We start from the raw sequence: 25910 nt of genomic DNA, 5'->3' as shown, positions 1-25910 counted from the left end.
ATTTTATACTTTGTAATATTCTTGGTACCTAAAGAAGTATTATTAGATTATTTCCTTTAATATCTTCTTCTCTATCATAAGGGGCATTATTATTCCCCATAATATATATGAGAAAAACTGCAGAATAAGAGGAAGGAAAAAAAACTTGCAGACTCAAGTAAATTACCAAATAACTGAATCTGAGTTTTTCTCAGGTCTATCTTTTGTGAAAAAGGTAGAGATGTGTTGAATAACACATGCCAGACCTGGAGTAAGAACGATTTTTCTTGGTGGTGGTGGGGAGCGTGTTCCATAATTTACTTCCTCCTAGGTATTTTCAGGGTAGAATAAATATCTATTAAAAGGTAGGTTAAGAACACCATAGTGTGGAGTCTAATACTCCCATGAGGTTGGCCATGTATAATAAATTTTATGTGTTCTCCCCCCGCCTTTTTTTAAAAAAGAAATACCATAGCTTATTAAGACCCCAGACATCTGTCTTAGCAGCAGAATAAAACACAATCATGTCATGATTAACAAAACTAGAAATCTGAGATACTCACTTGAGAACCAAAACTTTAGTAATTACTGGCTTACAGTTACTGGCCTCCTTATGGATTAATGCCTAAATGAGGCCATCATACAACACACGTTTTGAAGTAAAATGTCTCTAAATGAAACTGAATAGAAATTAACATCATGATGCTCCAGTTTCCTTAAAAGAATAAGGACTATTTTCAAGATCACATTTTACCAATGTGTAAACATTACTCTTTGTGCTCTAATTAAAGTGTCTCCTCACCTGAGGGCGTGTTCATCAAATTCTGCTGCACTGGTGGACTGGTTGGGGCTGGAACATTCATCTGAGATAGCATGGCCTTCCTGGGGTCTTGCCATGTTGTAGTCTGATCAATGTGACTGAGACAAAACAAACCACTGCATTAGATTAACAAATACAATGCCCTAAACCCAACAAATCCCCTATCAAAACAGAGTAGATATGAGGACTAATAACTAATTATCTCACTGCTCTCACTCTTCCTTTGCAACGTTTCTTCATCAAAATTTGCCTCTTAAATTTTTTTAAGTGTAAGATTTGAAAAAGTTATGCCTGGAATTTTAAGTGAAGAAAAATAATTCCCACCTAGTAGACAATTATTTCTCACTTCTAACTTAAAGATTAAAATGCAATTTGTAAATTAAGCATCTAAAACAGTAATCATATAACTAAAATTCAAGATTCACAAGAGACTTGCCCATTTTCTTCTCCTAGAGCTAAGAATATCAAATAACATATCATTTTTAGGCCTAAAACCCCTTTTTAAAAGTACAACACAACAAAAACAAAACCCTGAAAGTAAAATTATAATAAATACTCCAGTTTTAAAACATAACTGAAAACTTCATCTATAGGTTTTAATTTTCTCCTATGATTTGAGTAACTACGTATGTCCACATAAAATTTTTGTTACTTGCTAAACATTTCCTCCATATTGAGAACTTACTGTAAAATATATGTATCCCCATAAAATTGGGGATGAAAACAGCTAAAGTCTATGAAAGATAAAAACTACAAGACATCTAGCAGAGTGACTGGTACATGGACTTTAAATAAATATTAGTTTTATTTTTCAGCAAAGGTTCATTGTTTCAGTGAAACAAAACTACAAATACTATATAAATAAAACGATCTAAAAATTTATTCCAAATAATAGCCAGAAGAGTGCATGAACTTCTCTTTAGAAACACATTTTCTGGGGCTGGGGTTGTGGCTCAGCAGTAGAGCGCTCAAGTAGCATGGGCAGGGGGGACCCGGGTGCGATCCTCAGCACCACACTAAAAAAAAAAAAAAGGCATTGTGTTGTGTCTACCTACACCTAAAAAAATAAATATTAAAAAAAAAAGAAAAAGAAACACATTTTCAATAGCAAAAATTTGGAGGCCAGTAAATGTCCAATGATAGGAGATCAGTTAAATAAATGTTTACATATGATGACTACTGTGCAGCTATTAATATTTTAGAATATTTAACAGCATGAAAAATATTCATAATTCAGTTTTTAAAAGGTTATATAATAGTATGTAAAACATAAAGCTAATTGCTAAAAAGAATAAGTAGATACATGCATATGAAAAAAAAACAAAGAAAAGAGTACATGTATATAGTTAAAGCATATAGAAAAAAAACACTAAAATGTTTTATCATATTACAATTCTGCTATGCTGGAGGTGTAGGTCAGCAGTAGAGTGTTGCCTAGCATGTGCGAAGTCCTGCATTCAACATGTCGCACAGCAAAAACAAAATTAAGTAGAAAATAGACCACTTTGCTTTGCTAGGGTTCTCTATTATTAAATAATTACGAACTCCTTATTTTTAAAATGGGAGAGAGAAATAGAGTCATTTTCCAAAAGGAAATCTCAAAATCATTTGTAGTTATTAAAATTTTAAATCTGAGTTCTTACTTCTTGAGTCATCCCATGACAAATAACCAAGAAAATCCTTAAGAAATGACACCCTGTGTCTTAACTATATAGAAATAGAACTGGAATTCTACCTTATCATTAGCATAGTAATAAAGGGTCATTTACTCAGAATAGGCCTTAGATTTGGAGAAGAGTTCTTTTTTTTTTTAAATATTTATTTATTTTTTTAGTTCTCGGAGGACACAACATCTTTGTTGGTATGTGGTGCTGAGGATCGAACCCGGGCCGCAAGCATGCCAGACGAGCGCGCTACCGCTTGAGCCACATCCCAGCCGGAGAAGAGTTCTTTTAGCTTCTTAGCAAGCAGAAAAGGGATGAATTAGGAAGGGTCTATATACTTAGGGATGACAATGGTACCTGCCACTTTAAGGTACCATTAACACTGTAAATGTTTTAAGGTACCATTAACACTGTAAATGATAAGAAAAAATATTTATTTATTTAGCAAAGTATGCAATGTCTCCTCCCAGCACCTCTTTTTTCAGTGTCTGTATCTGTTTTATAGCAGCAGCACTAGCTTTTGTTCAGGTCTAGACAATACAGGACATACTTTATTCAAGTTTTGTTATCTAAACACTTTATTCTAAAAGACCAAGTTTTCATCAAGCTCAGTAAAGGTTTGTTCCTCTTCCCTTTCAATCTTCCATGTGAGCCAAGTCACTTAATCTTAACAAATTGTAGGAACTTTTTTTTTGCTTCAGAAATGGAGAACAAACCTAAGGCCTTGTGTATGCTAGTTAAGCTCTACCCCTGAGCTAAACCCACAGGCTCCATCCTCTTTTTAAGTGAATTTTTTTTTTTCAATTCTTCTGAGAGACTCAGAATGACACATCATCATCCTCACTATTGAACTCTAGTCCTAGGGAAGTAAGATTCCAGGTAGCATTTAATGGTTTCCCCCACCAATTTGATGGCAATGACAAAACTGTCACCTTTCCTAAGATCAGAACCCCTATGTGTTGAAGGTCCAGGTTTGAGTTTCACAAGACTTACATCTCATAGAAGGATAATAAACTCTTTTTAAATATTTCTATATACTGTATCCTTAATTAACTAGTGGGATCATGCAAAGTCATTGTTTGAATGATTTATTTAAGAATTTCTGCCTTTTGGGGTTCCTACATTTTGCTAAGTCTTCCAATATGAAAGACCAAATTATACAATGTGAAAGATACAAAAATCAGTAGGGAAAGGTGATTATACATGGGAGAGGCTGCTGCTGGACACAGACCTTGGTCCAAGTATAGCTGTGTGAGTTTTATCAGTCAGTTTTATTGTTTCCCAGATAGAGTGAGATGACAGGGTTTAACTTGGTCATATATCCAATGGCCTTTTCTTTCCAAAAATAGTAGCGGAGAATAATTTATTTACATATCTTGAAAAGAATGTAGAATTTCACATTTATCAATTAGACTATTCTTAGAAACAAGATAAATTAATCCTTCTAATTATTTTCTATTTTTAACTCTGAAAATACTGATTTATAAGACAAGTACCTGGAGTGGGCTTAGACAACCTATGTTGCTTTAAAAAAAAAATCCTTTATGTAAATCAACAGTGTTGTCAACTATACATACTTAATATCAATCACTGATACTTTGGAAAGATCTGCTATTACTTCTTGAAGCTCCTCATGTAATCTTTCCCCAACTGACCCACAAAGAACTATTTGACTTTTTAAAGACCCACGTGGCTACCTTTTGTGGAAAAGTAAGCCAGACACATATGAAAACTCCAGCTCTGTCAATGACAATCTAGATTGTGCAGGCAAGTTTTATTAATCTGCTTCATCTTCAGTATGATGGGACTGATTTCGCTGAATATGTTGGTACACACCTGAAATCCCAGCAACTTGGGAGGCTAAGGCAGGAAGATTACCAAGTCTGAGGTCAATCTAAGCAATTTAGCAAGACACTGTCTCAAAATAAACCCCAAAAGGACTAGAGGTACAGCTCCATGGTAAAGTGCCCCTGGGTTCAATCCCCAGTATCAAAGGAAAAAGAAGGGGGAGGCCTCACATTATTTCCTTACCTCCTAGGTTTATGAGGATTAAATTCAGTAACATTTATAAAACCAACTAGGACTATGGCTCCTGGTATACAAAAGTCCCTCAAACAGTTTTCCTGGCTTCATTCCTTTGCTAGCTTGACATTTAGAATAGGAAAAACTGTGGTGAATGGGCCAAAAATATGTTTAAGAGTTCATTCAAGGTAGGATGAGAGATCTAGGGCTTTAAGAGTTTTAAAAGGAATTTGGTTTTCATCTGGTAGATGATAAAAAGATGCCTTAAGTAGACACATTAGATTTTGATGCAGGGAACAGAACAAAGTGTTTCTAAATGATTAGTTCAATCTACACAAAGCTATCAGGTTAGAATTAGGAATGAACTAGAAAAGGAATCCAGCAAGCGAAGACATACTACTTCCTAGAAGAAGAACTATAAAGTAAGTTGAGAATAAAAGAAAAATTTCATTCCTATAACCAAATGTCAAGATATAATTGTTGGAAACTTCTCTGTACATATATTTCTTAACTTAAGCTAGAAGATGATCAACCCTGTCAATTTAAACCGAGGTAGAGAACAAGCAACATTTCTAAGTACCAGCTATAGATCATCCCAATAAGTTCTAAAACTTCAAATTCTTGGCTATTTTCAAGTACTGAATCTTATTATCTACAGGACACTAGTTAACATAATGGAAAATGGGCTTTATAGTAATAGGAAAATGCTGAGATTTTCTTACATGTACCCTCAAATTTTAGGATTAATTTTATGCTGCTAATTTGTGAAAGTACCACAGAATTAAAGTTAGCAAAATAAAAGTTAGTGATTAATATTGATTCTAATAGTGTGATAAAGGTTGTGAATCTCAAAGAATGTATTATAGCCCTCTTCATAGGGCCAGCAACACTAATAACACCTGAGAGCTGGTCAGAACCACAGAACATCAGGCTCCATTTCAATCTACTGATGAAGATCTGCAGTTTAATAAGATTCACAGGCAATCTTAAAGAATAAGAAGTACTGCCTTAGAGACTCTTTTGAGACTTGCTCAACTGGTTTTTTTTAAAAGGGTGAAAAATTTCTGAATTATAAACACTACACACTTCAGTCTGAATGGCAATTATCAAGAATACAGGCAACAATAAATATTGGCAAGGATGTGGGGAAAAAGGTATACTCATACATTGCTGGTGGGACTGCAAATTAGTACAACCACTACGGAAAGCAGTATGGAAGAGATTCCTCAGAAAACTTTGAATGGAACCACCATTTGACCCAGATATCCCACTCCTCAGTTTATACCCAAAGGACTCAAAATCAGCATACTACACTAATGCAGCCTCGTCAATGTTTACAGCAGCTCAATTCACAATAGCTAACCTATGGAACCAACCTAGGTGTCCCCCAATAGATGAATGGATAAAGAAAATGTAGTATATATATTCAATGGAACATTACTCAGCTTTTAAAAAGAATGAAATTATGGCATTTGCCAGTAAATGGATTGAGTTCGAGAATATCACACTAAATGAAATAAGCCAATCCCAAAAAGCCAAAGGCTGAATGTTTTTTCTAATATGCAGATGCTAATTCACTTAAAAAAGAGGAACAGACAGGGCACTAGAGAAGAATAGTTACCTTAGATTAGGTAGGAGGAAGTACAGGGAGGGGAGAGGAGGGTTGTGGGGATAGGAAGAATAGTAGAACAAAATAGACATTATTACTTTATGTATTTTGTGACTGCATTGACCAATGATTCTACAACATGTGCACTCAGAAAAATGAGAAATTATACCCCATCTATGGATATCGAAGTGCATAAATGCATTCTACTGTCATGTACAACTAATTAAAACAATTTTTTTTAAAAAAGAACTATATGGTTTATATAGTAGACATAAAGAGGGCAGAACCAACAACTTAAAAAGGATCCTCTCAAACTCTCAATCTCAAAATGACTCAAAGTTGGTTAAAATCCAGAACTAATATCAGTAAAATGATGCTGTTATAAATATAAACCTAATTATATTGGATATTTTATCCCCTTTCCATAGTTCACTTTTGAAAATGTTTTCTAAACAATAAAACTTGCAAAGTCTATTTTCACAAAATCCCAGAAACATAATTTTATATTATTTGTACCCTTGGCACAGCTACCTTTAAGCCAATTCTTCCAATTCTGCTGAGATTCTGTGATGTCTGATAAGAATTCAGTAATTATCAACTATGAACTTTATGAACAGAAACATTCTTAAAATGTAGCTATCAAGAACTGAAGCTCCTAACACACCTTTAAGACTTTCTTCATTGTACTGCTAGAGGAAAAATCAAACTGAAACCAAAACCAAAACAAAGCAAAACCAAACACTCTGGCAAGAACAAGTTCAGACACCATGTTAAATATACCTTTGTGAACTGATTTTTGCTGCCTAGACTGGTAATTTTGGCTGTATTATGGGCACTATTTGAAATGTCTATCTTTTTCCAATAAGATAAAGATAAAATAAATGTGCTCTGCTTTTATGCCAGAGACTCGAGGCAACTAAATCATCTTCACCCAGAAAAAAGTGGGAAAGTTTAGACTTAAATTTGAGACCACAAAACTCAACTAGCTAATGAGAAATCAAGTGACCAAACTGAAGATTTTTTTTTTTTATTATTAAGAAAAGTTTATCTGACTTTCAGGAAAACAATATTAAAACTGGAAAACTAAGAATACAAAATGGGTGTGAAAAATGTTTTAATTTCAAACTTCTATTATTGCTGTCTGGCCCTCAAAATACTATGATAGCAGTATTGGGAGTGGGCAGTCAGCCCAGATTTACTGCTCACTTATCAAGCCCATGTTTGTTGTGCAAGTGTTATTTATAGAGTCACATGCTAGAGACTGTTCCCAAACCAGCTAACCATACACGCTTAATTGACTCTATGAACAATGATGCATTGTTCAATCTAATCCTTCTACGAGCTACAGTTCCTAAGCCACAACCATATGCTTTTTATATTTGTATATGTCTATTATGGACTATTTTTAGAACCCTCAAAAAGTTCAGATGTATATACATTATAACTCCTTGATAAGGATAACTTTTTAACACTTTGCCTCTATGACAACAGTTTTCATGTCACCAAAAATCAAAATTTTAAATTGAAATTTAAATGAGTAGGCTATTGCTAAATGCTTAAAAATGAGCTAAAATTAGAAACAAGTGTGGACAAAAACATTAAAAACAAATGTGACAACTGATTATACTCTGCAAATTATACACATTCGACTTTAAAGCCTTAGATTGAATAAAATTAATATTCACGATCTGAAAATCAAGTTAAAATCATAATATAAACATGTTGCCATTTAAGAGTGGCAGGCTTATATACATCTCCCCTTGGGAATGATTTTTCCCTAAAGAAGGAATGATGATAGAGAAGTCATGAGTATAATGCCAAAACTCAAGTGGAGATTTCCTGAAACACACACAGAGTTCTCTTCAGCTTGAACCCAAATGACTTTTATCTGAAGTTATATTCAATAATGTTCTCTTCATAATGCCATGACTGAAATAATTTCTCCCAAAAGTTCAAACACTGTATTTGTCCTTTTATGATACAGAAAATTACAGCGGTTACTATAATAGGAATGAGAACAGAAACCAGAAATCAACACTTTCTTGATTTTCCAGAATAATGTCTATATAGCTCTTTCTGTAACTCACCTCAGAGGAAAAAGAACAAAGAAATGCCAGAACTACAAGAAACAGCTCTGAAAATTTTTAAGTGTCAGAAGGTCTACCATAAATGTTATTCAAATGTGGTCCTCAATCAACCTACAGAATTCCCTGGGAGGGGCTAGGGATATAGCTTAACAGTAGAGCACCTGCCTAGCAATCATGAAGCACAGGCTTTGATCCCCAGCATCCCTCCACACCCTCAATTACCTGGAAGACATTAATTAGCTCATGAGTGCTTTGAAGAATAGTAAAAATTAAGAATAATCAAGCTAACAATTTTAAATGTTCACTCACAATCTGAAACCCTTAGATACAAAAAGGCATTTATTAACCCAAGAGTCATATTAGGAATTCAACTACTTCAGAAGATGGTTCTCATAATCCATTGTTTTGCTTAAACTGATATTCCTAAGCAAATACTGTTTAAATGAAATTACTACATGTCAAATATCAAAAAGAAGTGAAATTTTTTTATTACAAACTAAAGACCTTGGCAGTATCATCCTCTCATTTTATAATGGTCTATCTAAGGGTTGTAAACCCTGTGAAGACAAGGAAACAACTGTGTTGAGTACCAACTCTGACCAAATTGGCCATGACATGACTTAGGCCTAACGCCTTCAATAAAGGAACAGGAAGGAAGACAGGTTTAGGCAGTCAAACAATGCTATAATCAACTTTCTGTGGCTACATCAGTCACCAGTGGCTTCAAATAAGATCTGTTCAGTTTTCTGGCTCGTGTCTACTGTGAAGGAACCACATTTATTATATATTTATGGCTACATTCAAGTTTTCAATTTTTATCAATACAACATGTCTTCAAGCTACAACTACTAATACAGGATCAGTCTGATAGCCTGGAAAACATTTTAGCAAATGGTAATCACCAGAAAGACAGTCAAGAAAATCTATACCAAACACTTCTGAGAAAAGGAGGTAAAAGGCCTTCACCAAGCTAAAGCATGTATGGAATTTTTAACATAAATGGCTGCTGACACCCTTCCCCATATCAGGCCATTTTGATGAAAATAATACAAACAGTGAAAGAATCCTAGATATTTTCTTTACTATTTACTTTCAACAATAGTTGGTTAACACTATAAAATGTCTTTAATCATCTAAAAAAAATTTATATCCAAGATAGCAAAGTAACTTGCAGAGTAACCTGACAACCTTAAATATTCAATGCCACATTTTTTAGGATGAAAAGATACATGTATATCAATCCATGAGATTGCTTCTATATAAGTAAATACCAAGCATAGTCTTACTGGATCTTTTAACTACTTGTTTATATACTCAGATGGTATATAAAATTTATTTTATTTATGTTTCGTTATTAGTTATCACTTTAAGGGAAATTATTTGGGTAACTTTAAAATTTTGACAACATCTTCAGAAGTTCCACAGTCAGAAAGGAAAACAGGACACTGGTGGAAAGGCAAGAGATTTACCTGAGAAATAAGTTACCCAATCTGTCAAGTTCATTGACTTTCTTGGACCTCAGTTTTAGCAGCTGTGATATGTGATAGGCTTATGCTAAACAAGAATACCTCACTTAAGAGATTGCTTGCTGTGCTAAAAGGAAGCATTTTATCCATGCAACCATTGTTTAGTAAAGTAGTATCTGAAGTCAACACTGTTCAGTCTTTTGGCTCATATTTAGTTATAAACTTGGAACCACATCCATTGAATATTTATGGCTACATTCAAATTATCAATACATCCGGGCTTAACAAGTTACAAATAAGTAACAAATTAATGTGCAATAGGTGATGGAATCTTAGGTTAATTAAAAGTTACTAGTGAAAAATAATAAATAATTTTTATACACAGAACTACTGCAGATATTTTTTTATCTGCAGTGTTTGTTAACACTTTTTATTTTGCAAATAAAAATAATATATACATATATAAAAAACAGCATTAGATAATGGCACCTTAGATAAGGAGCCAACTAACATTTTCTGTAAAGCCAGATACAAAATATTCAACTTTGTGAGCAATATGATCTGTTTCTATGCTTAACTCTGCCATTACAGTTTAAACTTTAGTTGTCTTCCTCCTCTTAATCTCCAGAACATTTGTACCTAATAAATTCAGTCTTATCTTGTAGTTAAAAAAAAAAAAAAAAAAAATGAAGCCCAAGTGGAGGAAAGGCAAGATTCTAGTATTCTAAAATTCTTAAAATATGAAAAACACATCACACCTCAAGGAAAACTTCAACTATTAATCACTACTTCATGTCTCTATGCCTTTGTTCACACAGTATCTCTTCAATTCCTTTCCTTCTCCACTCCTCTCCTCTCAAAAGTCTACAAAGCCACCTCAATGTCCACTCTTAAGAAGGCTTGCCTCGGGGCTGGGGTTGTGGTTCAGTGTAGAGCACTTGCCTAGCATGTGTGAGGTACTGGGTTTGATTCTCAATACAACAAATAAATAAAATAAAGGTCCATCAACAATTTAAAAAATTTTAAAAATCATGCTATGTGCGTATATAAATATACCACAGGGAACTTCATTTTTATGCACAGGTAGAAAGAAAGGGAGAGAAAAGGGGGGAGCATAAACTGGAATTGTACTTCATGCATGTGCAAGTCTGTTGGGATGAACCCAACCACTATATAACATTATAAAGCTCTATTTAAAAAAAAAAAAAAAAAAAAGAATTAGGAAAATGACAAACAAAACTGACTTTTTCTTGAACAATTGAAAATACCCAAATAAGTTTCATGACAAATAAGTTTGTTTCTGAAGAAGATGAGGGATAGTAGTAAACGGAAAAAAAAGGGGGGAAGGAAACAAAACAAACAAACAAAAAACCCCTGCTAGTTCAGGCAACCTCCAAAACCATGTAAAAGCTATGAAGAAATCATCAACATAGGAAGCAATAATCTGTTTAGACCCAACTAATAAAACTTTCTTAATGACTTTATTTATTAATGACTTTTCCAAAATAATTATGGTAGTTATAGTGTGTTATTTGTCATTCAAACATTCAATTTCCTAATACTACGCATAGAATTGGGTACAGGGAAAACAAAAATGAGTGGAAATATTTCAGTTTTGAAAGATTCTAAGCCTACTATGAGGCAACTGTTTGTTATGGCTTATCTCACCATCATCCTTCATCAATAAATTTCACTTTCTTTTCTTTTACACTATGGCAAGGCACAGAATAGCAAACTCAAGCCATTGGTTAAACAGGAAGGGAGGGGAAAAACAACCTCAGAATATGCATACAAGTAGCTAAAGTCCTATCCAGAGGTTTTGCTTTTGCAGGAGTTCAGTTATTCAAGCATTAGCCTGGCTCAATCATCTTCCTTTGATGTATGGTCAGGTCCTTTTTAGGTATGTAGCTCCCCTCTGCAGAGGGGAATATATTACTCAACCCCCAGTAGATACCCCAAACCACAGATAAAACTTGACCCTACATTTCAGTGTCTTTTTCACGTTAATTTGAGCACTTATTATACACACTGGCTATAAATTGTTTGAGGCGTAATAGCAAAACTAGCGGGAAATTCTTTCCTCACATTTCACAGATTTCAAGACTTATTCTTACAATTGGTCTTAGCAATCTTAGCATATACTTTTTTCTTTCCTTATTAAGAACTTTTATCTTTTCACTTATAAGAAGTAATTTACAGATTCTCTTTGGCATATCTGAATTGCTGACATCACTACTCTAGCATGCTGGAGTATTATTAAATAAAGTAAGGGTTACTGTGATACTGTGATGGTCTGATACTGACGTGGTTATTATGTGACAAATAGCATATACAGCATGGATGTGCTGGAAAAAGATACAACTGATATCTAGGGCATGAAGGATCGGGACAGCAAGAGATTTCATCACACTACTCAGAACAGCTTAAAATTGAAAACTGATGAAATTCTGGAATTTCCATTTAATAATTTTGGACCACAGGTTTATCATAGATAACTGAACCAGCAAAAAGCAAAACTAAAAAAAAAAGAGAGAGAGAGAGAGAACAGCAAAACCACTAGGAAAGGGGACAACAGCAGTAGGACAATATTCCATCACAATGTCTACATCATTCATCTTACTTCATCCCATCATGTTAGCACTGTATCATCATCTCAAAGATGAATTCAGTACAATCTTGAAAGAGACCATATTCACCTTATATTTATGAGCGCATTACATACTATAATAAAAGTATAGTTGTAATTATTCTGTTAGTATTAATCTCTTTTGTACATAAGTATAGAAAAAAAATAGTGTGCATGTGTGTGTGTGTGTGTGTGTGTATGTGTGTTATGTGTGTGTATATATATGATTAAGTATTATTTGCAGTTTCAGGCATTCACTCACAGTCCTGGAATGTATTCCTGCAGATAAGAGAACACTACTGTTATTTCCAAAATGGGCTGTTAATGTTTCTCTTTAATTACCCAGAGACAACACAACTTACTTCTACTAATTGATGAAGACCCTAAAATATATTTGGATTACTCAATTATTCCCTAGGCATAATTTGAATCTTCTGAATCACTGAATGGCTTAATTTGGTGATTAAGCCAATAGGAATAAAAGAATTTCTAAAATCAAAGTACAAACCATATGATGTTAGAACTAGAAGATGAGGAAATAATTTAGTCATTTAATTAAATGCTTGCAATGAGACTGTTAACACACATTTTCTGATTGAGTAGCATGGCTTTCCTTAAGCAAAACCCAGAGTGGCATCTCAAATCTGATTCTGGTATATAGAGACCAGAATGAAAAGTGCAAGGGTACTTCCTGTCACTTGCTCAACTGTAATACCAAGGTTACTGGCAGATGCCATCTACAACTACTTCAATGTTAATGACTCAGATGTTGAAAAACTCATTATCATCTTAAAGCTAGTTCTTCATTAGTACAGTGAGAAATGCTTACTGAAGACTATATGCAAACCAAATGGAATATTTTACTTATCCAGTTCATCAGTTAAAAAAAAAAAAAGAAAAAGAAAAAGAAAATATACCCTCAAAATTCCTTCACAAATGACCGGACCTCTCTATTTGGATGCCCACTGCTTGGTGTTTACTAATGTTTCTGATCTGTTTTCTTAAATTATGGGGAAACATCCAGCAATTACACTGAGGCCTCTTCTGTTTAGTCCTCGACAAAAAGCTGTGTTCAGTAAAGTTGTCTGGTCTGTGATACACTGCTCCAGGTTGAGTGCTCTTCTCTACCATGTAACCCAATCCTCCATCTCTCTCTCTTGAAGGGGTGCACATGATGGTCATTCAACCATGCCTGAGGTCATGACATTAGTGGGTAGCTGAGCTACAACTAGAATTCCAAGTCTCTGTCAATTAGCTTTTTGTGTAATGACAACAATGGTAACATGGTAAAAAGGCAAAGTCACAGGGGAGATACATTCGGGACGCATAAATCCCCACTAAGGGAGGAACATCCTGAGGAGCCAACAATACAAAAAATATTTTGTGAGAAAAAAACTGTTTAACTACTCAAGGCTTTTATTGCATTGTTATCCTGCATAACCTAGTCTATCCTAATGTACAGTAAAGTGTCACTTATATATCTATTCAGATGTTTAAGATATAAGGGCACTTCCTGAAGAATATGTATAGGTTCTAAACTCTTCATATATCACAGGGAAAAACACAAGAGTTCAAAATTTTCATAGTGAATAATAAAAAGATGTTCAACATCACTGGCCACTGGAGAAATGCAATCAAAAAACACAAGGTAGAGCTGGGGCGTACCTCAGTGGCGGAGTGCTTACCAAAATGTGTGAAACACCCTGGGTTCAATTCCTACCACTATACATTAAAAACAAAAGGAAAGCCAGAAAACATCCCAGAAGATACAACCTCACACCATTGTGATACCTACTATCAAAAACTATGGAAAATAAGTGTTGTCAAAGATATGAAGCCATTGCAACCTTTGTGCATTGCTGGAATGTAAAACAATATAGCCACTGTGAAAAGAAAGAAAAGAAAGAAAAGAAAGAAAGAGAAAAGAAATATCATCACATGATCCAGCAATTTCACTTGTAAGTATCATCCCAAAGAACTAACAGCAGGGACTCAGACACTTATACACCAATGTTCATAGCAGCATTATTCACAACAGCCAAAAATAGAAACAAACCAAGGATCTGTCAATAAATAAATGGATAAACAAAATGTGATATACAAGTATAATGGAATTCAGCAATTATGAAAGGAATTAAAGTGTACTACAGCAAAGGACTAATACTGTGTTAATTCTTCTTATGTAAGATACCTCGTTAGAAAAATTAATAAAAGTAGAAAAAAAAGTTATTAGGGGCTAGGGAAAAAGGAAGAATGAGGAATTATTATTTAATAAAATAAGTGAACCCTTTATATTTGGAATGATAAATAACTTCTGGAGATGGATATTGGCAATGGTTGTATAACACTGAATGTACTTAATGCCACTGATTTGTATACTTTAAAGTGATTGATTAATGTATTCACAATTTAAAAAAAAATCTGTCTTCTAAGAATTGCAACCAAATGGAATTCAAAGCAAGTTATTGCCTGTAGGTATAGGGAATATTCAAAGAAAATCAAGATTTCTGTATAATTTCTACTGACTTCATAAATTCATCTGACTCCACTGGACGATCTGGGCTTTGGCAGCTATAAACATTTATAACAATCGAGGCAGGAGAAACGCCTAAGGAATTAAGGCAGGGCCATAACCAATGAGCTCTAGTCACAAACCTAGAATGACAAGCAGACCAGCCTTGCGAACAATCAATAATGGGAAATATATACTCTGTTTAGGTAAAGGGTTCTGGCTTATTTCATATTCCAAAAGGCACAATCTTAATTGACTCTGGAAATAATAGTATAAGTCAAGTAGAATATTAAGGTGTGCTGGATGGAAGACTGGGTACATGTCCGATGACACTCTTACACAATCATTAAAATTAAATAAATAAGGGGCTAAGTGTAGCTCAGTAGAAGAGCATCACCCTCAAGGTCTAGCACCTCCCCTATCAAAAAGAAAAATCAAGTAAGTGAATTTTTTTTCCATCTTCAAAATGGAACCTAAGCCATTAAAAGTGACAGAAACCAACTATACTTGAATTAAAGTTTGATAATTTCATTAAGGTAAAGAAAATAAAATCTTACAACACCATAGTTACTATGTAGTAAGTAAAATGCTATTCGGTTACACATACATTTTTCTAGGGAAATGCAGACAAAAAAAATATTTACAAGTCTATGAATTTTTCATTGTTTACAGTTCTACTACTATTGTTTTTAAAAATTTTTAATTGTAGATGGGCACAATATATTTATTTTATTTTTTTTTTAATGTTGTGCTAAGGATTGAACCCAGTGCCTCCCACATGCTAGACAAGTGCTCTACCACTGAGCTACAACCCCAGCCCTCTATTACTATTCTTAATCTTATCTGTGAAATAAAAAACATTTTAAGAATTACAGCATAAAAATTAAACCAGTATACACATATTTTTAAATTACTATAGGCCATGACAATTCTATAGACATCGTAGAAACTAAAAAATAATACAAAGTATGATTGTAACAAAATAAGTTGTAAACTGACCCTCTTTAGGATGCCACCCAAAAAGAGACAAAGATTTGAGTGTAACTATTAGCTAACCAAATAAATTATACAACTAAGGCTTAACAAATAAAGCTATTTGCCATTAAATTTTATATTTCATCAACTTGCTATGCCAGACAGCTGAGTACTATCATTTTAAAAGCTTCCATAATACTAAATGGCAATACTTCACTTGGCTAAAGATCAAAACTTTCAGAGACTTAATACAAAATGTGAGGGATTCTAAAACGATACCCCTCATTTCTGTAAGAAGTGAGTACAGGGCTGGGGGTATAGCTCAGGTGTACAGCACATACTTAGCATGCCCGAGACCCTGGGTTTGATCCCCAGTACCACAAAGAAAGGAAGGAAGAAGAAAGAGTAGAAAAAAAAAAAAAGAAAAAAGAGGAGGAGGGAAAAAGGAGAGGAGAGGAAAAAGGAAACAGAAAGTAAGAAAAAAATAGTGCACTGATCACAATCTCTTAGCAAATTATACTATAGGAACTGAAACGTATCCTCCAATAATATATATCCTTTCATTTATGTAATTAGTGAATGGTCCTGAATATCTATTATGGGCAAAGTCATCATGTGAGGTAATATGAGGTATAGAATAAGGGAGATCCAGTTCCTAACAAGAGTCCAAACTTTCAACACAACAAGGGATTCAAGGGAATAAACTTTCCAGTGTTCCTTTTCAACCATCCTCTGGCTTAACACTCATTTGAACACTCTATTTCACCAGTTTGTTACCCTCTTGTAGATATGCTATTAACTTCTTATCCAGCACAAAGGTCACATTCATTTGTTCCTTCTCCTTGAACAAACTATGCCTCTTCTTTCCCTTATCCTATTCTGGCTACAAAATATATCTTGTTCAAACTGGCTCCACTGGCTGGTGATCTCCTATCTAATGTGCTAGGGCTGTATAGCATTAAAATACTTTTAATTTGTTTCTTTATAAAACAATCTGAAATTTCCCTCTATATCTTCCAGAATAGCATTTTGCTATTAGGTTTATTTTTTAATAAACTTAAAAGAACACTTACTTTAATACGTAATCAAGTAAAAACTACAAAGTAAGACATAATGAGGTAAAAAACAACATATTAGAATACCACAAAGAGAATAAAAAGGTCATACTGTAATAGGCTCTATCATATACTGCTAATGGGAAGACAATTAGTTATAACTTTACTGAAGAGTTGTTTGGCAATATCCAGACCTTAAGGCAAACAGTTTGAAAAAATATAAACAATATGTTATCAATTATTGATGATAGTGAATTATTTATTTGTTCATTTGGCCTCCCTATGTTTCCCAATCTCCCCACATTAAACCTCTGTGAAATAAAAAATACAATTTTAATTCATTTTTAAAAGTGCATTGATAAAATGACCAGAATGGACAGAAGATGAGTAAAGGCATCTGAGACATTGAGCATACTGTCTAGAGAACAGTTAAGATACTATTTTAAAAACACACCAAATACTTTATAATGGTTCCAGTGCTATATGGTTACCCTCAACTTGAAACCAATACTGAGTATCACTAACACAGTTTCTTAAATTTGCTACATTAAAACCATCCAGAAACCATCAACATGCACATGCAAGACTTATGGAACTTAAGGAACCATGTAGGTCTTGATTTTTCAGTTATTATGTCATACACAAGATACTGAATCCAAACCCACTATCCTTCTACAGAAGCACAAGCTGTTATAAATGTATACTTATTTCAGCTTTCAAATCAATGATCTTAAGTGTTTCAAAAGCCCTAAACCCATTGTTTACTCCAGCATAAAAGATCAAAGCTGCAATCTCCTTTCCAAGTCACCAAAAATACCAGTTTCCCAAGTTTAAACATGCTATCAATTTGAGGTCATAAAGTGAACAAGAAGATAGGAGATGAGCCTGGAGTGATATTGGCCAAATTATATTGTTAGATTGTGTAGGTGTTCATGTACTAATATGTAAACAAATTCCTTCAGTCTGTACAACTATAATGCACTATTTTTTTTTTTTTTAAAGAGAGAGGGAGAGAGAGAGGGAGGGAGAGAGAGAATTTTAATATTTTATTTTTTAGTTATCGGCGGACACAACATCTTTGTTGGTATGTGGTGCTGAGGATCGAACCCGGGCCGCACACATGCCAGGCGAGCGTGCTACCGCTGAGCCACATCCCCAGCCCTATAATGCACTATTTTAAAAGTGGGGGGGATATTTAAAAGTTTTAAAAAAGAAATGAACAAGAATTTAAGCAGAGTAACAATGTTCAAGTACAATACAAACCATACTGTGCTAATTGTTTTAAATAACCAAGGGTAGTCATAAAATTAATACAGACTTCGAAAAGTCACAAAGATTTTTTTTTTTTTTTTTTTTTTTTTTGGTTTTTGGTACTGGGGATTGAATTCTGGGGCACTTTACCACTGAGCTATATCTCCATTCCTTTTTATTTTTAATTTTGAAGCAGAGTCTCACTAAGTTGCTAAGGCTGGCCTTGAATTCACAACCTTCTTGCCTTAGGTTCAGGAGTAGCTGGAATAATAGGCATAAGTCACCATACCACTCACAGCTCTTAAAATCTTTCTAAAGCTTTATTTTACAGATATTCTATACTAAACATAAATAATGTCTAAAATCTACATAGTAAACATTGTTCCTTTTTTTTTCATGACTATCATTCTAATTGCTCTAGTACTATACCAATTTTTTAAAGTCCATAGCATAGTTGGTAGAGAAAAGAATGTGGCTCACAGTAAATATAACTGTTTATATAAACAGATATAAGATTATGAACTTTTTGATAATTGCTGTTGAATATCAACAAGTTACATAAGAGGCAATAGAGAGCAAATTATTTTTAGGATAATTCAATGCTAGAAAAAAAAGATTGGCTGGAAAAAAAAAGACTTCCTAAATACCCTAAAATTAAAAAAAAAAAAAAAAAAAACATAACACCACAGATGACTTGCTTGTTTAGAAATCATTCCTAAAGGCAAAGATATAATGCTGAAGATGAACTCTGCTTGAGCTTTTTGTTGAATCAGTGGGTCAAATTATTTCATCTCCTTGAAATACTTGAATTTACTTTCAAGTAAACTGAGACAATGTCCTTCTCCCTTAAGGTTAGTAATTTCAAAAGACAGGAGAGACATAAAAGACTCATCGTACCAACCTTCATAACCCAGCATGTACAGGATGCACATAAACGGACTTATTTGTATCTTCTGTATCTTTCTATAGTATTAGATAGGTATTAAAATTTATATCTAAAGATGACTAGTGGAGTGATGTATTAACATGGCAATATAAATCTTCATGAGGCTATGAGAAAGATTAAATAAGAAATGCAATAAATACTCAAATACTCAAATATATATTATACATGGTTATAAGCATGGACTCTGGTGCCAGACTGTCATAGCTAAAATTCAGTCTGTGCCACCTATTAGCTATGTAAATTTGGTTGAATTATGCTCTAGTTGTCCTCATCAATAAAATGGGAACAAAAGAGTTAGTGTGAAGATTCACTCGGTTACTCCAGATAAAGAACCTATTCTAGTACCCGGCATATATAAGCAAATAATGTTAGTTATTATTGTTGATAATATTTTAGAACCAATCATGTACTTGAAATTTGCCTGAGATATAATAAAAGACAAAAAAGAGTTTAAAAGTTCCAAAATAGGGGCAACTACAGAAAGAACCTCAATTATCTATAGAATATACCAGATCAGAGATTATCTTATTTAGTCAAAACTAAGATTACATGAATTTTAAGTACCCTAATGTCAGAGGTTAAAGTGTGAAAAATAACATGTTAGAATTTTTAAAATACTATAGAAAAAAAAAGATAAGTAAGGTTAATGCCTTCAATTATTATTATGCTATAGAAAAAAAATGACACCATCTGAGCTACAGCTAATCCTTAAATCTTAAATGGTATATGAAAATAGGAGGAGGATTGGGAGACCTTCTCTGCCCAAATAGTAGGAACATGTGCAAGCCAACTAGTAAAAGTATGTGCAAAGTCAAAAATGTGCAAACATTTAAGGACCCTTCAGTGCACCTGACTGGTGGTGTCTGGTGGGCTGAGAGAAGAGATAAAGACTAGAAGATGATCTGGGACTAGGTTATGTATGGACCAAGGTAGTGGTTTTACTGACTTATGAAAGTACATTACATATCCAATGTTAAGTAATTTAACTAACTGAACTAATTCTTGATTTAAGTAATTTAATTAACTCAACTGAATTTTAATTAACTACTTGGGTCAGGTAAGAGGCCTTTTCTTCTATTCTCTCTTGACAATGGCTTTATAACCAACTGTCCCCAAAGACTCCCAAAATATTCAGGCACTGAAATTCAGAAAATGTGCAAAGAACAAGATGAGGGAGTAATGGAATTGGAAAAGTAGAAATACAGATCAGGCAGCTTGGATCTGAAAATAGGAACCCTCAATTTATTAAGTATTAATTGTATCCATCAAAAGAAAAACTGTAAGGGTTACTGTGTTTTAATTTTGAACAGTTCGAACTAATAGACTGAACATTATGATCAGCATTTCACAAAAATTTAATGTCTCACAGATGCATGAGAGACCTAGATAATTCATTTCTTATATGTTTCTTTTCAAGTTGGCTAATATAAAAATGAACATTTCTTTCCATACTTTTATAACAACTTCTTTGGGGGAAGGGGCAGAGGTAGGCCTATGTATTGGTGGCATTTCTAATGCACTAGAACCTGTTCACAAACGTTTCAAAGAAATAATTCACATTTTATCTCCCCTCCTCCATTTAAAACAACAACAACTTATGGGCTGGAAAGAGATATAGCCCAGAAGAACACTTACTTAGCATGAGCAAAGTTCTGGGTTTAATCCCAATACAAAGAAAGACAGACTTGCTTATCCACTCAGAACACATACAGAACAAACACATGCATCTGGGATTCTGACCATTACTGGATAACACCATAAGCACTGAGTTGAACTCCAATCATTAAGCAAAGAACTTCTATTCTTAGGAAACAGCAGGGTTTAGTTCAGTTGCCAATACTCCTAGCCTCTCAATCAAGAGGTCACAGTCTCATATTTCACATAGGAACTCCAGCATACAACCCTTGCTAACACTCCAGAGGAATAATTCAAGAGGCATTAAATGATAGTCCCAACAAAACCAAACATCTCATAAAATTTCACATCTTTAAGCAAATTATAGGAAAAAACTGGACATACTAATCCTAGTTAATAGTTAAGGAGACACTGTGTATGTTTGTATATGTGTATGTATTTGCTGGCCAAAGGTAGGATAAAATAATTTTTATATTTCATAACTATATTGATACATGTTTTTAAAGACTGTCCTAATTTAAGATGAATTACACTTGTTATATTAGAAGCAAGCTTCTAATCTGCAAATATTTCAACTTCATATCATGGTGGTGGACTAAAAAGACAGGAAAAATTTTGCAGAAACGGGAGACCTTATGAAGTGATTTCATGTAGACAATCCATAAGCACGCTACTCAGACAGGGTGGCACCAAGTGATTAACAGCCCTCTACAAAAATAGATAAATAATGTTGCAATACATGAGCTCTCATTTGAAATACTAGGCTGAATTCCTGAAAGCAGAAGCTTATTCTGTACTTTAAAAATAGACACCCAGTAAAATCAATAAGCCATATTTAAGATTCATACAATAGGTGACTGATTTTTAATTATATCTAAAGGTCCTAAAGTATCATATGATGTTTCCTTAAATAAACTACTATGTTCTCTATATAAAATTATGATTAAATATTTAGCCCTAAGATCATAACAAGAACTATGCAACTTGCCAGACACAGTGGCATATACCTGTAACTCCAGCAAGTTGGAAGGCTGAGGCAGAAGGATCTCAAGTTTGAAGCAAGCTTCAGCAACTCAATGAGACCATCTCAAAAAAAAAAAAAAATAAGGGAGACTGGGGATGTAACCTTGGTCAATTCCATATATAATTGAGAAAAGATTAATAGGATTTGTATGCAGGTATAATCTTTACTGTACATTATTTTTTTTTTTTACTTCTTATTTAAAATGGGCTAATCTGAAACCACTACTTTCAGTGTTCAAATACTTCAGTTATGGACTCTTGATGATGGGCGTGAAGCCAGGAGGCACCTGGAAGTCATCCTGTCTCTTCTTAGGCTTGTTTACCAACAGCAGACTGCCCTCCACAAATACACCGGCCAGTCTCCAGATTTATTTATTGTCTTTACATATCATCATATGAAGGACACTTTATCAGCTATTATGAAAGAAATCATTCCAGTTGGGCATGGTGACACCTGTGATTAGGGAGGCTAGAGAAGGAAGACTGCAAGTTTAAGACCAGCTGGACAATTTAGCAAGACCCTGTCAGAAACAAACAAGCAAACAAACAGGACTAGGGATGCAGCTCAGTGGTACAGCACTCATGGATTTAATTCCTGATCCTGTAAAAGGTAAAGAAAACCAAAATAAAAAATTAAATCAGCAGGGTGTGGTGGCACATGCCCATAATCTCAGTGGTTCTGGAGGCTGAGGCAGGAGGATTGCGAGTGCAAAGCCAGCCTCAGCAATTTACAGAGGCTCTAAGCAACTTAGTGAGACCCTGTCTCTAAATAAAATATGAAAAGAAAAGGGCTGGGAATGTGATTCAGTGGTTGAGTGCCCCTGTGTTCAATCCCCAGTACTCCCCAAAAAGAAACTAAATCAAAATTTAAAAATCCCTCTTGCTTACCATCTTCACAAATGGAAAATTCCACCAGGAAAAGGTCCATTAAGAAAATTATAAGTGACTCTCAATTTGAATTTGCTATTTTCTTGGTTATCATACAAAAGTAGAGCAACACAAGCCTAAATGAAATCCTCATCAAATTCTTATCTAATATGGAATTTGTCCAAATAATTATGTAACTTCTTCAGTATCTATACCGTGTGACCTGCTGTTAGCAAAAACCATAACTAGGCTATAAAGGACATTTGTATAGTTCTGTCACTCATCATAACATGTGTATAAAATAATAAAGAGAAATCTATCAGCAGCACTTGAGAGTTGGGATGCTGGATAGTCTGTGAATATTTCTACATGCATCAAATAAGGATCTACCCATCTCACAGTCTTATATATGTGTCTGATGATAGAAAAGAGTAACAAGTATATCTGAATTTGAAGTATTTTAAATTCATTCAACTACTACTTGATAAGAGGATACATATTATCCAAATCACCTGAGGAGCATTTGAACCAATAGTTAACTCATTCTTACTGGTACTATTTCTTATAAAGAACATGATAAATACCCGTATATAAAAAAACATACCAAGTTTAATTCAGAAAGTATTTACAAGACAAAAACAAAAAAATGTAAAACCTTTAATAGTTTAGTAGAAATGGCTCATGCCTTGCAGTGACAGAGGCCCGAGCTGTGTAAGTAACTTCACTCCCCCAAAACTGATCCCCAATCTATAAAACAGTTTTATCTATGGGGAGAATTTAATGAGATATGGCATGGTAAGACAGTCACATACACATAAGTATCCAAGACATGGTTGCTTTCATTCTAAAGTAATAATAGTAAACGCAGCACACAAAACAAGTTTTGCACACTTCAAAAGAAGTTTCTTTAGCATCCAAATACTGATGAAGACTGAAAATTATATTGTTTATTAACTGCAGTGCTTTTCTTTGAAATTAAATCACAGAATAAATTATGAACCTGCTCAACAAAACAATCAATCTTCCCTACACCTTAATGAATAACACAACTAAACAATCACCAGCAATTTGATGACTGCCTATAATGAGTTAAAAACAGTAAGAATGAGTTAACTATTGGTTCAAATGCTCCTCAGGTGATTCGGATAATATGTATCCTCTTATCAAGTAGTAGTTGAATGAATTGAAAATACTTCATATTCAGATATACTAAGTTTTACTTGATAATCTCAACAGTCCGAAATTAAAACTGATTATGAAAAACAGATTCCCAAAGACATGGAAAGCATCTGGCTCTGACTGAATAGCTCTGAATGAATAGCTCTTCTCCCAGAATACTGTAAAAAGCCTTTTTCTGGCATTGAGAGATGGTGACTGCCTCTCAATTTTTGTGCTAAAAGAGGAGGTAGAAATGAAAACCAAACAGAAGTTTAAATCTCAAATTTTATTTCTTCTTTACAGCTTGACAGATGATAAACAATTGGTGATATATTAGTATTTTCTGAAACAGATAAATATTTCTTAAAATTAGTTTGCATTCTTAGCAAAACTATACCCAAAACATATTGCTGACTTTCTCCAAAAAGAGCAGCCCTCTCTTTCCTAACTCAACCCTATCAAGTCCATATTAATTTCTACCGAGACTTTGCAATGTCTGTTTTAAGAGCTTTCACTTTTCATTTTCCTCCACAAGTTAAATTAGAACAAGAAAAACTCCTCTTCTATAACAACAACTCTATTTGCCAACATTACTCGGGTTTTTTGTTTTGTTTTGTTGTTGTTGTTAAAGGATAAATTTATATATTAAACAGTATTACTTTATTCTAAATGAAAAGCACTGTAAATACAATATTATCACAGCAAAAACACTTATTTTGATATTTATATAGACAGCTGGTAATTTACAGGAAAATTTTTCATTGACTTTCACAGCATTTCAGAGCAGAAAAATTCTTATAAATCATATATTCCAATCCACTAACTTTACAGATGAGGAAACCAGTCCTCTCAGTCAGAAAGCAACATTATTAAACATCTATTATATTCCAGATACTGTGCTAAGTGCTTGAGACACAATGTGAACCCAATGAACGAGTCCTGCAGTATCTAGTAGAGATAAACAGGCAGCTAAAATTCAAATGAGGGGGAAAGGGAAAAAAAGGGTGGTGGAGCAAAAGTGAGGCAGAAAGTCCAAAGAGCAGTACTAAAAAGGCACTATTTAGCTAAATTGAGATTTAGAATGTTTCTGTTTAAGACAGAGAACTAGGAAATTTCTCCCAATTATAACTACCATGGTTAAAAAAACATATTTCATGCACATATTTCATGCAATCTAGGGTGCCATTTTTAAAAGGTCTAGTAATTTGGGGGACATGCAATAATGGTACTCTTCTCTTCATTTTAATCTTGCTATTATGTTTTTTGTTTGTTTTTGGAGTGGGGTGGTTAAAATTAAATAATCACAGTAAGGAAATACTCATCTCTTATAGATAATGCCCACAGGACTAAAACATCATTTTCTAATATTGTGTAGATTATTATAGTTAATCAAATGTCAACACTTTCAAAGAATGTCAATTAAAAGCAAATTTCAATCTTATATAATTCCTGATTTTATCTGATGCTTTCTTGAAATTAAAATTACAGCTGTTGCTAAATAAACTTTCTAGTAGTTATTTATATTTCTCCTGAAACTGAATCCAGAACAATGGAAAAATATTTTGTTTTTTAAACAGAGCTAGAGAGTACCATGAAACAACACCCAAAATTTTTAATAGAAAAGCTTATTATGTTTTAATAGTTTGATACCACAGATAAGTTGTAAAATTCACAGGTTAAAAGTGTCCTGTTTAAGATAAAACCATTACTAATTTTATTCTGAGCGGACTCAAGATTGATGACTTTCAGTTTATTATGTGCAAATATCATATGCCAATTTTATCCCTTGATGACAACACAAATGAAACCAATTTGATTTCATTTTGTACACTATTTTAAGAAACAAAAACAAACAACCAACAAAGAAATGAAGTTTCATAGGTAGGCAACAGAGTTACCTAAAATTAAACAAACTCCTCCCTAAAAACAAACTTTAAGTCTAAGGGATGTAATTCCTTTGATAGACAGTCCAATATCTGTTTCTATGAGCTTAAGCAAAATTGGTAGACAAGTCAACATTTGACAAGATGAACTAATTTTAAGTAACTAAAAGGGAATAGGGGATAGAGGCATCTCTGTATTCTTGGATACTGAAAGACTTCCTTAAAACCCCAAATTTAACTCCTATCCTATAATCGCTTACTCTAGCTATTAACAAAGTGGGTTTAGGATGCTCTTGCTCTTCAAAAAATAAGTTTAAAAACAAAACAAACAA

The 25910-nt window shown here is 33.7% G+C and overlaps 1 protein-coding gene across 8 annotated transcripts in view; it reads right to left on the bottom strand.

Annotated features, from left to right (window-relative positions):
• Nucleotides 1–25910, bottom strand: part of Yap1 (Yes1 associated transcriptional regulator) — a 107849-nt gene that overhangs the window by 58638 nt on the left and 23301 nt on the right. For all 8 annotated transcript variants that reach the window (XM_026392451.2, XM_026392455.2, XM_026392453.2 and 5 more), the window contains exon 3: nucleotides 782–897. In XM_026392451.2, the coding sequence (XP_026248236.2) occupies nucleotides 782–897 (116 nt within the window). The remainder of the gene's footprint in view (nucleotides 1–781; nucleotides 898–25910) is intronic.

Source organism: Urocitellus parryii, chromosome 4 (genome assembly GCF_045843805.1).
Source record: "Urocitellus parryii isolate mUroPar1 chromosome 4, mUroPar1.hap1, whole genome shotgun sequence".
Taxonomy (NCBI): domain Eukaryota; kingdom Metazoa; phylum Chordata; class Mammalia; order Rodentia; family Sciuridae; genus Urocitellus; species Urocitellus parryii.
This window is presented reverse-complemented; position numbering and strand designations above follow the sequence as displayed.